Source organism: Anomaloglossus baeobatrachus, chromosome 5 (genome assembly GCF_048569485.1).
Source record: "Anomaloglossus baeobatrachus isolate aAnoBae1 chromosome 5, aAnoBae1.hap1, whole genome shotgun sequence".
In the NCBI taxonomy this organism is placed as follows: Eukaryota; Metazoa; Chordata; class Amphibia; order Anura; family Aromobatidae; genus Anomaloglossus; species Anomaloglossus baeobatrachus.
Genome location: NC_134357.1, coordinates 547,752,657 through 547,768,507, shown reverse-complemented (window position 1 = coordinate 547,768,507; position 15,851 = coordinate 547,752,657). Strand labels below are relative to the sequence as shown.

At 40.4% G+C, this 15,851-nt stretch overlaps 2 protein-coding genes across 2 annotated transcripts in view; both read right to left on the bottom strand.

Annotated features, from left to right (window-relative positions):
* The window catches only part of LOC142312267 (oocyte zinc finger protein XlCOF29-like), a 259,631-nt gene extending 253,793 nt beyond the window's left edge, over nt 1-5,838 (bottom strand). Inside the window, exon 1 of the mRNA XM_075351199.1 lies at nt 5,598-5,838. The gene's annotated coding sequence lies outside the window, so the exon portion shown is untranslated. The remainder of the gene's footprint in view (nt 1-5,597) is intronic.
* Nucleotides 1-15,851, bottom strand: part of LOC142312958 (uncharacterized) — a 66,641-nt gene that overhangs the window by 22,907 nt on the left and 27,883 nt on the right. The window contains 1 exon segment of the mRNA XM_075351947.1: nt 13,669-14,606. Coding sequence (XP_075208062.1) covers nt 13,669-14,606 — 938 coding nt within the window.

Below are 15,851 nucleotides of genomic sequence, written 5' to 3'. Positions count from 1 at the left end.
GTTTGGACCAGGCTGGACTGATCTGATATTGATGTGTGGCATCACAAGGTATGTAAATGTGGTGTGAGATCCGTGGCCCAAAGCCATTTAACCCCTCAAAAACACCAGTTACTTATTCAAATCTGTGAAAACTGGCCATTTGCCCACTTTGATGCCAGTTCTGATGCCCAGAACCTGTTTGGGCCAGGCTGGAGGGATCTAATATTGATGTGTGTCATCACTAGGTATGTGAATGTGTTGTGAGATCAGTGGCCCAAAGCCATTTAACCCCTCAAAAACACAAGTTACTTATTCAAATCTGTGAAAATTGGCTGTGTGCCCACTTTGATGCCAGTTCTGATGCCCAGAACCTGTTTGGGCCAGGCTGGAGTGATTTGAATTTGATGTGTGGCATCACTAGGTATGTAAATGTAATGTGAGATCAGTGGCCCAAAGCCATTTAACCCCTCAAAAACACCAGTTACTTATTCAAATCTGTGAAAACTGGCCATTTGCCCACTTTGATGCCAGTTCTGATGCCCAGAACCTGTTTGGGCCAGGCTGGACTGATCTGATATTGATGTGTGGCATCACTAGGTATGTAAGTGTGGTGTGAGATTAGTGGCCCAAAGCCATTTAACCCCTCAAAAACACCAGTTACTTATTCAAATCTGTGAAAATTGGTTGTGTGCCCAGTTTGATGCCAGTTTTGATGCCCAGAACCCCGTTCGGCCAGGCTGGAGTCACTTGAGTTTGATTAGGGGCATCACTAGATATGCACTTGTGGTATTAGATCAGTGGCCCAAAGCAATTTAACCCTTTCACTAACATACTTTGGTGCCCACTTTGATGCCCATTTTTTTGCCAGTTTTATATTTTTCACAGCTGAGTTTGAGTGTATATATATTAGGGCACATCAGTGCATTGTATTTTATTATTGTGATGTGTTATTTTTGTTGATAAATGCATAAAAAACTGAAAAAACTAAATTGCCGAATAAGAAACTGACGAATAAGAAACCAAATTCAGCCCCGAATAAGAAACTGGACGAATAAGAAACCAACTTTAGCATCGTTTCATTATGCGCGTATAGCGTTATGTAACACAGATTTACGTGAATAACTTCTAAACTACACATAGACTTGATAAATTTTCAGTCAAATATTATTCTGGACATTGAGATGTTCATTTTGAGTACTTGTTGTCCAGGGTACCTCTTTTGAAATTAAACTTATGTACGATTAAGTGCGTTTGATTATGCGCGTATTGAATTATGTAACAGAGATTTACGTGAATAACTTCTTATCTACACATAGACTTGATCATTTTTTTAGCAAATATTATTCAGGACATTAAGATGTTCATTTTGAGTACTTGTGGTCCAGGGTACCTCTTTTCAAATTAATCATATGGACGATTGAGTACGTTTGATTACGCGTGTATAGAGTTATGTGACACAGATTTACGTGAATAACTTCTGAACTACACATAGACTTGATTATATTTTTGGCAAATTTTATTCAGGACATTGAGATGTTCATTTTGAGTACTTGTGGTCCAGGGTACCTCTTTTAAAATTAAACCTATGTACGATTGATTACGTTTGATTATGCGCGTATAGCGTTAGGTAACACAGATTTACGTGAATAACTTCTAAACAACACAAAGACTTGATAATTCTTTTAGCAAATATTATTCAGGACATTGAGAAGTTCATTTTGAGCACTTGTGGTCCAGGGTACCTCTTTTCAAATTAAACGTATGGACGATTGAGTACATGTGATTCTGCGCGTATAGCATTATAGAACACAGATTCACGTGAATAACTTCTAAACTACACATAGACTTGATAATTTTTCTATCAAATAGTATTCAGGACATTGAGATGTTTATTTTGAGGACTTGGGGTCCAGGGTACCTCTTTTCAAATTAATCGTATGGACGATTGAGTACGTTTGATTACGCGTGTATAGAGTTATGTGACACAAATTTATGTGACTAACTTCTGAACTACACATAGACTTGATTATATTTTTGGCAAATTTTATTCAGGACATTGAGATGTTCATTTTGAGTACTTGTGGTCCAGGGTACTTATTTTCAAATTAAACGTATGGACGATTGAGTACGTTTGATTACGCATGTATAGCGTTATGTAACACAGATTTACGTGATTAACTTCTAAACTACACAAAGACTTGATAATTCTTTTAGCAAATATTATTCAGGACATTGAGATGTTCATTTTGAGTACTTGTGGTCCAGGGTACCTCTTTTCAAATTAATCGTATGGACGATTGAGTACGTTTGATTACGCGTGTATAGAGTTATGTGACACAGATTTACGTGAATAACTTCTGAACTACACATAGACTTGATAATTTTTCTATCAAATAGTATTCAGGACATTGAGATGTTCATTTTGAGTACTTGCTGTCCAGGGTACCTCTTTTCAAATTAAACTTATGTACGATTAAGTGCGTTTGATTATGCGCGTATTGAATTATGTAACAGAGATTTACGTGAATAACTTCTTATCTACACATAGACTTGATCATTTTTTTAGCAAAGATTATTCAGGACATTAAGATGTTCATTTTGAGTACTTGTGGTCCAGAGTACCTCTTTTCAAATTAATCGTATGGACGATTGAGTACGTTTGATTCTGCGTGTATAGCATTATATAACACAGATTTACGTGAATAACTTCTAAAATACACATAGAGTTGATAAATTTTCGATCAAATATTATTCAGGACATTGAGAAGTTCATTTTGAGCACTTGTGGTCCAGGGTACCTCTTTTCAAATTAATCGTATGGACGATTGAGTACATGTGATTCTGCGCAAATAGCATTATAGAACACAGATTCACGTGAATAACTTCTAAACTACACATAGATTTGCTATTTTTTTAGCAAATATTATTCAGGACATTAAGATGTTCATTTTGAGTACTTGTGGTCCAGGGTACCTCTTTTCAAATTAATCGTATGGACGATTGAGTACGTTTGATTACGCGTGTATAGAGTTATGTGACACAGATTTACGTGAATAACTTCTGAACTACACATAGACTTGATTATATTTTTGGCAAATTTTATTCAGGACATTGAGATGTTCATTTTGAGCAGTTGTGGTCCAGGGTACCTATTTTAAAATTAAACTTATGTACGATTGATTACGTTTCATTATGCACGTATAGCGTTATGTAACACAGATTTACGTGAATAACTTCTAAACTACACATAGACTTGATAATTTTTCTATCAAATAGTATTCAGGACATTGAGATGTTCATTTTGAAGACTTGGGGTCCTGGGTACCTCTTTTCAAATTAATCGTATGGACGATTGAGTACGTTTGATTACGCGTGTATAGAGTTATGTGACACAAATTTATGTGAATAACTTCTGAACTACACATAGACTTGATTATATTTTTGGCAAATTTTATTCAGGACATTGAGATGTTCATTTTGAGTACTTGTGGTCCAGGGTACTTATTTTCAAATTAAACGTATGTAAGATTGAGTACGTTTGATTACGCATGTATAGCGTTATGTAACAGATTTACGTGATTAACTTCTAAACTACACATAGACTTGATAAATTTTCAGTCAAATATTATTCAGGACATTGAGATGTTCATTTTGAGCACTTGTGGTCCAGGGTACCTCTTTTCAAATTAATCGTATGGACGATTGAGTACGTTTGATTTCACGTGTATAGAGTTATGTGACACAGATTTACGTGAATAACTTCTGAACTACACATAGACTTGATAATTTTTCTATCAAATAGTATTCAGGACATTGAGATGTTCATTTTGAGTACTTGTTGTCCAGGGTACCTCTTTCCAAATTAATCGTATGGACGATTGAGTACGTTTGATTTCACGTGTATAGAGTTATGTGACACAGATTTACGTGAATAACTTCTGAACTACACATAGACTTGATAATTTTTCTATCAAATAGTATTCAGGACATTGAGATGTTCATTTTGAGTACTTGTTGTCCAGGGTACCTATTTTGAAATTAAACTTATGTACGATTAAGTGCGTTTGATTATGCGCGTATTGAATTATGTAACAGAGATTTACGTGAATAACTTCTTATCTACATATAGACTTGATAATTCTTTTAGCAAATATTATTCAGGACATTGAGATGTTCATTTTGAAAACTTGTGGTCCAGGGTACCTCTTTTCAAATTAATCGTATGGACGATTGAGTACGTTTGATTATGCGCGTATAGCGTTATGTAACACAGATTTGCGTGAATAACTTCTAAACTACACATAGACTTGATAATTTTTCTATGAAATATTATACAGGACATTGAGATGTTCATTTTGAGTACATGTTGTCCAGGGTACCTCTTTTAAAATTAAACTTATGTACGATTGTTTACGTTTCATTATGCGCGTATAGCGTTATGTAACACAGATTTACGTGAATAACTTCTAAACTACACATAGACTTGATAATTTTTTTAGCAAATATTATTCAGGACATTAAGATGTTCATTTTGAGGACTTGTCGTCCAAGGTACCTCTTTTCAAATTAAACTTATGTACGATTGTTTACGTTTCATTATGCGCGTATAGCGTTATGTAACACAGATTTACGTGAATAACTTCTAAACTACACATAGACTTGATAATTTTTTTAGCAAATATTATTCAGGACATTAAGATGTTCATTTTGAGGACTTGTCGTCCAAGGTACCTCTTTTCAAATTAAACTTATGTACGATTAAGTGCGTTTGATTATGCGCGTATTGAATTATGTAACAGAGATTTACGTGAATAACTTCTGAACTACACATAGACTTGATCATTTTTTTAGCAAATATTATTCAGGACATTGAGATGTTCATTTTGAGTACTTGTAGTCCAGGGTACCTCTTTTCAAATTAATCGTATGGACGATTGAGTACATTTGATTACGCGTGTATGTCGTAATATAACACAGATTTACGTGAATAACTTCTTAACCACACATAGACTTGATAATTTTTTTAGCAAATACTATTCAGGACATTGAGGGGTTAATTTTGAGTACTTGTGGCCCAGGGTACCTCTTTTCAAATTAATCGTATGGACGATTGAGTACGTTTGATTACGCGTGTATAGCATTATATAACATAGATTTACGTGAATAACTTCTGAACTACACATAGACTTGATAATTTTTTTAGCAAATATTATTCAGGACATTGAGGGGTTAATTTTGAGTACTTGTGGTCCAGGGTACCTCTTTTCAAATTAAACGTATGGACGATTGAGTACGTTTGATTACGCTTTTATATAGTATTATATATCTTAGAATTTCAAATTCATATAGAAACCTTGAGACATTCATTTTGAGCACTTGTGGACCAGGCACCTTGATCAAAATAAAAATTATGTATGATCAGTTTGTTTTAAAACAGTTGGTGCACCATAGATGAATGAATATCTAATAGCTAACGTCTAACTGCAGACTAACTTGAATCTGGTCGCATCCTCCTCTTGGTAAAAAGAGATGTCAAAATTACCGGCTCTATTGAACTCCTGAATGCAAAAAATCTTGTCCAATGTGAAACCGGCCAATTCCATGACCACATTACGCACCACATACTCCAACCCGATCTGCACCCCGCTGTCCTCAATCACCTCCAAACGGACCGTGTTCTTTATAGCCGCCATGATTAAATGCCCAAGGCACAAGATCTCCGCTCCACTCCGGAGTCTGCAGAGACACGCACCTCCGGCCCAGACCGAGGCAGAACCTCAGCCTGAGCCAAAGGCCGAGAATTCCCCCTGAGCCCAGTAATGGGGAATCTCCACATACCTCCTCCTGCAGAGCCGCACACTAGATATATGGCTGCTCTGTGCTTACAGGACCTGGGATGATGTCACATGGAGGGGAGGAGTCAGGGGGTCACATGATCAGCTCCTCAGTGTATGCAGGACTCTGCTGTGCTGGGTGTCATGGTGCTGGATGAGGGGAAGGTTATGTGTGGGGTCAGGAGGGGTTTACAGTGTGGATGTAGCAGAGCCGTGTGTACGAGGTGTATGGAGCGGAGCCGTGTGTGTACGAGGTGTACGGAGCAGAGCCGTGTGTGTACGAGGTGTACGGAGCAGAGCCGTGTGTGTACGAGGTGTACGGAGCAGAGCCGTGTGTGTACGAGGTGTACGGAGCGGAGCCGTGTGTGTACGAGGTGTACGGAGCGGAGCCGTGTGTGTACGAGGTGTACGGAGCAGAGCCGTGTGTGTACGAGGTGTACGGAGCGGAGCCGTGTGTGTACGAGGTGTATGGAGCGGAGCCGTGTGTGTACGAGGTGTACGGAGCGGAGCCAATGTGTACAAGGTGTACGGAGCGGAGCCGTGTGTGTACGAGGTGTACGGAGCGGAGCCGTGTGTGTACGACGTGTACGGAGCGGAGCCAATGTGTACGAGGTGTACGGAGCGGAGCCGTGTGTGTACGACGTGTACGGAGCGGAGCCAATGTGTACGAGGTGTACGGAGCGGAGCCGTGTGTGTACGAGGTGTACGGAGCGGAGCCGTGTGTGTACGAGGTGTATGGAGCGGAGCCATGTGTGTACAAGGTGTACGGAGCGGAGGCGTGTGTGTACGAGGTGTATGGAGCGGAGCCGTGTGTGTACGAGGTGTACGGAGCAGAGCCGTGTGTGTACGAGGTGTACGGAGCGGAGCCGTGTGTGTATGAGGTGTACGGAGCGGAGCCGTGTGTGTACGAGGTGTACGGAGCGGAGCCGTGTGTGTACGAGGTGTACGGAGCAGAGCTGTTTGTGTATGAAGTGTGCAGAGCAGAGCCTTGTTTACGATGTGTGAGAAGTGAAACCATGTCTGTACATGTACTGATTGATTGCTCTCAGTGAGAGAAACAAAATTAAAATTTTGTAGTTGTGATACCTTTTAATGGCTAACTAAAAATAATATATGATGTTATAAAGCAAGCTTTCGAGACATCTCACGTCTCTTCATCAGGCATGGTATGACAAAATATCTGAAGAAACACAAATATATACACAAAACAGGGCAGAGGGATGCATAGTAAAAGGACATTTAAATAAACAAACACTGAGCTTGGAAAGTGAATCCTTAATTAGCTTTGATTAGTGGTGTGAGTTTTATTGTCCCAATATTGACTTGTTTCCAGACAATAGATATCCAAGATAAAACAAGGCATTCTTCAGGGTATACTTTAAACAAAGTTTATTTTCAAAAGAATTTTGTTGTGAACATGTGACGTTTCGGTCACGTAATGGCCTTCATCAGACGACTTTGTACATACTGGAACAAATATATGCAGCAATATATATTAGCACAGTATAGAGCAGTGTCTTATGCAAAAAAGACCAAGGTCAGCAAAAAAATGCTAATGTAAACAGTTTTAAGATAGTGTCAAAACAAGAGATGCCCCCAGTAACAGGAGGAGCCAGTGACAGCATGGAGCAGCAGTGTCAAGCAGCTACTTCTTTGTCAACTGGATGGGGTTTGGCCCTGAGGAGAGTTCATGGAAGACAAGGGAGAATATTAGTGTCCCTCTTCTCTCTTCTCCTTAGCATATTCCTGTAAAAGAGGGGGTACTGTAACTCCCATACCGGCGTCCCTGCGCTGTTCTGCCCCCCCCCCCCCCCCTTCCATGCTGCGGTCTCCCAAGGCATGCACACGCTACACAGTCCTCCTGGGAATGCTCGTAGGATACTCAAGGACATGTGCCTTTTCTTAAAGGGCCAGTATGCCCTGACCAGGAAGTGTAACGGATGCGTTGCATATAGTGGCACAACGGATGCAATGGATCGTACAAAACAACGGAAAGCTTTTTTTTTTTTTTTTCTTTCTTTCTTTCGTTTTACCGGCAGCAGACTATTGTGAACGATGTCGCAGATGCTGGTGGCCGGGCGCTCAGCTGACCGCTCTCACATGCCGGTGGCTGTTCGATCAGCTGATCGTTGGGCCGCCGAGAATGTGTGCGGGGGGCGGAGTGGGTGGAGCCGAGCGAGCCATGGCACTGAGGACAGGTGAGTGTGTGTGTGTGTGTATGTATGTGTGTGTGTACATACATGTGGAGTGGAGTGGAGTGCGGGAGGGGGCGGAGCCAAGCGGGGAAGTGTCGGGCTCCCTGCACACGTAGCGAGGGTAAATATCGGCAAAGCACTTTGCTTAGTTACCCGATATTTACCTTGGTTACGGGTGCACGGAGCCAGAGAGAGCATGCGCAGTGAAATCCTACGGATTGCGCTGCTCAAAAAAGTTACATGCTGCGTTCCACCCGCCCGGCGCAGTGTCAAAATAACGACGCTGCGTCATCCAGCGGATGCAACGCTGACACTTGCGTTACAGTGCGTCGTCCATACAAGTCTATGGAGAATAGCGCAGTGCGTTAACGGAGTGCGCTATTCTCCATAGTGACGGACTGCGCTGAACGCAAGTGTGAAAGTACCCTAAAGGAGGTGCCTGGGCAAGAAGCTCTATATGTTGCTACTTTTTATGGTCCTTAGTTTTGCTGCTGCTGTTATTGTGCTGTATTCTGTTGCTTATTCAAATCTGTATTTCAAGAAGCAAAGAAACTCATCCAGCTTAATCATCCAGGTTCTAGTAAAATGCAACTTTTTATTCATGTACAATCAAGCCACCCTGTGAGTATGCGACAGTATTACAGTTACAATTACCGTTTATGAAGGAGGATATGTTGAATTTTTTATTGTTGGTAAAGGAAGAGAATTCATCTATTTTATGTGCATAGGAGCAGCGTTTACATCTGTTGGCTCCACATTTAAAAAAAGCCTTTCAGTTCTAGCCAGGTACTTGACACAGCATCACCTATTAAAGTCACATCCAGAAAATTGATAGTTATATCATAAAAGCTAGTGAACTTCTGGCGTTTTGGTTTTTTTTTTAAAGTAGGGGGGTTTCACTACACACTAAGGCTATGTGCGCACGTAGCGTTCTGTCCCTGCAGAAATTTCTGCAGCGATTTGAACAGCACACGTGTGCTTCAAATCGCTGCAGAAAGAAAAAAAAGCCGATTCCATGCGCTCTGAGTGCAGCCCCTCCCATAGACAGAGCGGGGACTGCATGCAGAGCGCACGGAATAAGTGACATGTCACTTCTTAGAACGCGCGCTTCGGGCAGCAGCCGAAGCGCTGCTCTCTAATACGCCACCGGCGCACGTCTCCTGCATAATCTTCATAGGTTATGCTGGGGACACAGGACGCATGCAGTTACGCTGCGGTGCAGATCGCAGCGTAATTGCATGCAAATACGCAACGTGCGCACATAGCCTTAGACCATGTTGATGGTGCAATAAGTCGCCAAAACGCGTAGTCTGCTGCTGATCGCTTTTTAAGACATTCTGTCACATTCACATGGTGGCTTCTTTGTACATGAAGAATAAAAGTTACATTTTACTAGAACCTTGACGATTAAGTTGGATAAATTTCTTTCCTTCTTGATAATCTATGGTGTGATTCCACCTGTCTCTCCGTGCTGGTCCAGATGTCACTTCTCTGCTGTCCAGAATCCCAGAGTGCCTATCGGCTATATCTTCCTTCTTCTCCTTTCACTTCCTAAAGCTCAATGTGGCCAAAACTGAACTGATCATCTTTTCTCCATCTCCCCTACACTCTCTACCTGATCTATCTATTACAATAAATAACATCATGCTCTCCCCAGCACCCAAAGTTCGGTGCCTCGGAGTGACCTTTGACTCTGCCTTGTCCTTCATACCACACATCCAATCCCTCACCACCTCCTGTCGTCTTCAACTCAAAAATATTTTCAGAATCCGTCCTTTCCTCAATCCTCAATCTACAAAAATTGCTAGTGCCTGCCCTCAATCTCCTGCCTCGACTACTGCAACATCCTCCTCTGTGGTCTCCCTGCTAACACGCTCGCCCCTCTCCTTTTATCCTTAATTCTGCTGCCTGAATGATCCACCTCTCTCCTCAATACCACCCTGCTTCTCCTCTCTGCAAATCCCTCCATTGGCTCCCAATCTTCCATCGTATCCAATTCAAACTACTAACACTGACCTACAAAGCCATCCATAAACTGTCTCCTCCGTATATATCTCTGAACTAATCTCTCGCTACACTCCAAAACGTAATCTCCGGTCCTCCCAAGATCTCCTTCTGTCATTTGCTCCTCACGCACCCACCTCCAAGACTTCTCCCTAGCATCCCCAGAATTCTGGAACTCGCTGCCTCAACACGTCAGACTATCTACTACACTTGCAAACTTCAAACGGAACCTGAAGACTCATCTGTTCAGAACTGCCTATAATCTTCAATGACCCCACCACCTTTAGAATGTAAGCCCGCAAGGGCAGGGCCCTCTTCACTCTGTACTAGTCTGTCTATTCTAACTTGTATATGTATTCTGTATGTAACCCCCTTCTCATGTACAGCACCATGGAATCAATGGTGCTCTATAAATAAAGAATAATAATAATATTCCCTAATAGCTCAGTGTGTTATTAGGTTGATTCCCATGAGAAAGATCACTGGTAAGAATTGATGTGCAGCCATGAAGATATCCCAAGAAAAGAGAAAAAGCATCATCCAGTTCATCAAGAGCAGTGTTTCGGCCAAGAAAACTGCCAAACTGCAAAGGCCAAGAGGTGGACGGCCGAGGAAAAATATCGGAGTCAACAAGTCGCTCATAAAAAAGGTCTACCAGTTGCAGTACAACAAACTCGTAAGTGGAGGTGGTTCATATGTTTTATAATAGTCAGATCACAGACATGCAAGTACTGTGCGACACACATTACTAAATGGTGGCCCAAAAAAGGTGAAGAAGCATGTACTTCAATTTCATCATAAGAAGTGTCAACCTGAGTTTGCAAAAAGGTATGAAAAGTGGACAGTAGAAAACTGAAAACTGGTGATTTGGAGTGATGAAACGAAAGTCAATAGACTAAGCTCTGATGCGTTCAAATGAGTCAGGAAGAAACATGTTAAAAATTGTGTAATGGATGGAAAATTTGAGGGAACTATCAAGTTTGATGGAGGAAGCCTGATGATATGGGGTTGTTTCACAGCCCAAGGCATTACATACTTGATCGGGATCAATGGTGATTTCAATGTGGAGCTATATGTGAGTATCCTACAAGTTACTTCGTACACTCGAGTACTAGGAGTATGAAAAGAACGACAGTGTTGCAGCAGGACGACTTGAAGCATACTTCGAGATTAGTGAAGAAATGGTTCACTGACAAAGTAGAAGTGCTGGATTGACCCTCACAGTCCCCAGTCCTCAATGCAATTTAATAATTGTCGGTACAACTGAACAATAATATAATAATATTTATATATTCATTTATATAGCGCTATTAATTCCACAGCGCTGTACATACATCAGAACAAGCTATATACAGTTAGGTCCAGAAATATTTGGACAGTGACACAAGTTTTGTTATTTTAGCTGTTTACAAAAACATGTTCAGAAATACAATTATATATATAATATGGGCTGAAAGTGCACACTCCCAGCTGCAATATGAGAGTTTTCACATCCAAATCGGAGAAAGGGTTTAGGAATCATAGCTCTGTAATGCATAGCCTCCTCTTTTTCAAGGGACCAAAAGTAATTGGACAAGGGACTCTAAGGGCTGCAATTAACTGTGAAGGCGTCTCCCTCGTTAACCTGTAATCAATGAAGTAGTTAAAAGGTCTGGGGTTGATTACAGGTGTGTGGTTTTGCATTTGGAAGCTGTTGCTGTGACCAGACAACATGCGGTCTAAGGAACTCTCAATTGAGGTGAAGCAGAACATCCTGAGGCTGAAAAAAAAGAAAAAATCCATCAGAGAGATAGCAGACATGCTTGGAGTAGCAAAATCAACAGTCGGGTACATTCTGAGAAAAAAGGAATTGACTGGTGAGCTTGGGAACTCAAAAAGGCCTGAGCGTCCACGGATGACAACAGTGGTGGATGATCGCCGCATACTATCTTTGGTGAAGAAAAACCCGTTCACAACATCAACTGAAGTCCAGAACACTCTCCGTGAAGTAGGTGTATCTGTCTCTAAGTCAACAGTAAAGAGAAGACTCCATGAAAGTAAATACAAAGGGTTCACATCTAGATGCAAACCATTCATCAATTCCAAAAATAGACAGGCCAGAGTTAAATTTGCTGAAAAACACCTCATGAAGCCAGCTCAGTTCTGGAAAAGTATTATATGGACAGATGAGACAAAGATCAACCTGTACCAGAATGATGGGAAGAAAAACGTTTGGAGAAGAAAGGGAACGGCACATGATCCAAGGCACACCACATCCTCTGTAAAACATGGTGGAGGCAACGTGATGGCATGGGCATGCATGGCTTTCAATGGCACTGGGTCACTTGTGTTTATTGATGACATAACAGCAGACAAGAGTAGCCGGATGAATTCTGAAGTGTACCGGGATATACTTTCAGCCCAGATTCAGCCAAATGCCGCAAAGTTGATCGGACGGCGCTTCATAGTACAGATGGACAATGACCCCAAGCATACAGCCAAAGCTACCCAGGAGTTCATGAGTGCAAAAAAAGTGGAACCTTCTGCAATGGCCAAGTCAATCACCAGATTTTAACCCAATTGAGCATGCATTTCACTTGCTCAAATCCAGACTTAAGACGGAAAGACCCACAAACAAGCAAGACCTGAAGGCTGCGGCTGTAAAGGCCTGGCAAAGCATTAAGAAGGAGGAAACCCAGTGTTTGGTGATGTCCATGGGTTCCAGACTTAAGGCAGTGATTGCCTCCAAAGGATTCGCAACAAAATATTGAAAATAAAAATATTTTGTTTGGGTTTGGTTTATTTGTCCAATTACTTTTGACCTCCTAAAATGTGGAGTGTTTGTAAAGAAATGTGTACAATTCCTACAATTTCTATCAGATATTTTTGTTCAAACCTTCAAATTAAACGTTACAATCTGCACTTGAATTCTGTTGTGGAGATTTCATTTCAAATCCAATGTGGTGGCATGCAGAGCCCAACTCGCGAAAATTGTGTCACTGTCCAAATATTTCTGGACCTAACTGTACATACCCAATAGAGTAAACGAGTATGCACAAACATTGGGACCATGTAGAAGAGACCTGAGATCAGATTTCGGTTGAGACATGCTTGAATATAATCAAAAACCTGCAGAGAATGATTCAGGCCATGTTGAAAGCCAAAATGAATTTACAAAACACCAACAAATTGATAAAAATTTAGATTTTTATGAGGAAAACAGAAAAATGCAGTGACATGACAAGAATCTGCATAATTAATCAAATGATAAAAAGTTACAAGTCAAATTTATGTATGAGATAGCCAAGATGATTGCTTATAAAAATGATGGTAGTCTCACGTTCAAAGAAGTAAGAGGGAGATATGGACCCTGAAAGTGAAAGGTTATAAACATTTTTACCCTTTTGCTCATCAGTGTTTAAAAATGTGAAATGGTCACTGCACATGGAATATTGCTTTTTATTTGATATTTAGAAAACATAACTATTAGTAAATGCATATATTTTAATTCTAATGTAACGTGCTTTCCCTTTGTTGTTAACTTGCCTTTTCTTTGGCTGTCTCTTTTGTGTTTTCTTGTTCACTTTGTCAAATATATGGCTTCTTCCTGTGTGAATTTTTTAGTGGTCAACAAGTTATAATTTTCAAGTAAAACATTTCTAAAACATCTAGGTATGAAAAAAGTTTATACCCGTGTGATTTTTGTAATGTTCAATAAGATTGCATTTATGTGTAAAATATTTCCCACATTCTGAACATGAAAAAGACTTCTCCTCTGTGTGATTTCTCTGATGTGTAACAAAATGTGATTTGTCTGCAAAATATTTCCCACATTCTGAACATAAAAAAGGTTTCTCCACCGTGTGACTTCTCTGGTGTGTTATAAGATGGGATTTACGTGCAAAACATTTCCCACAATCTGAACATGAAAAAGGCTTCTCCCCTGTGTGAGTTCTCTGGTGTATAATAAGATGTGATTTACATGTAAAGCATTTACCACATTCTGAACAAAAAAAGGGCTTCTCTCCAGTGTGAATTCTTTGATGTTTAGCAAGAAGTGATTTACGTGTAAAACATTTCCCACATTCTAAACATGAATATGGTTTCTCCCCTGTGTGAGTTCTTTGATGTGTAACATAATCTGATTTATGTGCAAAACATTTACCACATTCTGAACATGAAAATGGCTTCTCCCCTGTGTGAGTTCTCTGATGTATAACAACGTGTGATTTCTGCTTAAAATATTTCCCACATTCTGAACATGAAAATGGCCTCTCCCCTGTGTGAGTTCTCCGGTAACTAACAGACTCAGAAGAAAATCTTTTCTCCCCTGTGTGAATTTTTTTATGTATTTTTTCAGTTGAAAATGTCTTTACTGTAAGAGCACTTCTATTTTGAATGCCTATTTTGTGACTTTTATTTTTCTTAATAGTCTGTGATAAATCAGAAGGTAGGACCTGTTTAAAAAAATCAAATGATAGATCTTTGCTTTGAAGAGATGATGCTATATCTGGAGAAATGGTATTCGCTTCAGTTATATCTTGTGTGATATCAAGGGCATCTGATTTAAAAAGTGAAGATGTCAGTAGTCCCTCTGATCTCCTGGTACAGTCATCTGCCAAAAATAAAAAATATTTTTAATATATAAAAATGTAGGATATAATTTCTAAAATGGCTAATAAATTGCTAGTTATGTAGCAATCTATAATTATAATTATGTACTGAAACAAAAACTGTTCACAATTTAACAGTAGACCTCAGAGCAGGTACAATTAGAGCATGATGTTCAGCCCTCGTTCATAATTTTTCATCCCAAATATTTGAATAATAATCCACCAAATAATGTTTTCTTGTCAAAATTATACCATAAAACTTCTACTGAGGCCGGTTTCAGACATCCATGTTTCAGGCACTTGTGACAACAGTTTTTAACACGGATGCCACACATACCGATGTTATTCTCCGTTGTTACACACACGTCCGTGTTTTCACATGCATTGTGTGACCCTGCGTGGCCCTGCATGTACACACGGAGACATGTCAGTTTTTTCTGCCGCATCATGGGTGTCACACGGATCGCACACTGATGTGATCCATGTGACACGTATTGGTGAAAACACGTGTCTTTGAAATAAAAAGATTTTCTATATTCACCTGTATCCATTGCTGCTTTCTTCGGCTCTGCCAATTATGCTCATTGAATATTCACTGCACCTCAGACCTGGAAGCAGGAGCATCGCCAGGGACAGCATCGCCAGTGACACGTTAGTATCCAGCAAGCAAACAAGCAGTGTATGTGCAGTGACGTGCAGGAGGTCATTGGAGTTTTCAATGAACTCTGATGAACCCGTGAAGTCATAGTTGTGACAACCGCTGTAGCGTGGGTGTCATCAGAGCTCATTGGAAACTCCGATGACCTCCTGAACATCACTGCACACACTGCTTGCTGGATACTCACCTGTCACCGACGATACTTCTGTTTCCAGGTCCGAGATGCAGTGAATATTCAATGAGCATAATTAGCGGGGGTGAGAAGCAGGAGACAGCAGCGCTTGATACGGGTGAATATAGAAATTCTTTTTAATTCAAAGATGCGTGTTTTCTCCAGTTCGTGTCACACATATGCAAACACAGATGTCACACGTGTGATACGTATGAAAATACTCATGCGTTTGACTTGTATCTGATTAACAACAGATGTCTGTAACCAGCCTCAGTCAATGGAAAAATAGGTGTTTTCACATTGGTTATAGCTGAATGACTCTTGAAAAGTGATATGGCTTAATAATCCAAAAGAGGAACAAGTCCAAAGCTAAATGGCCTCGATGCTTCTCAGCCTTGCAATGGTCCAAACACTGTT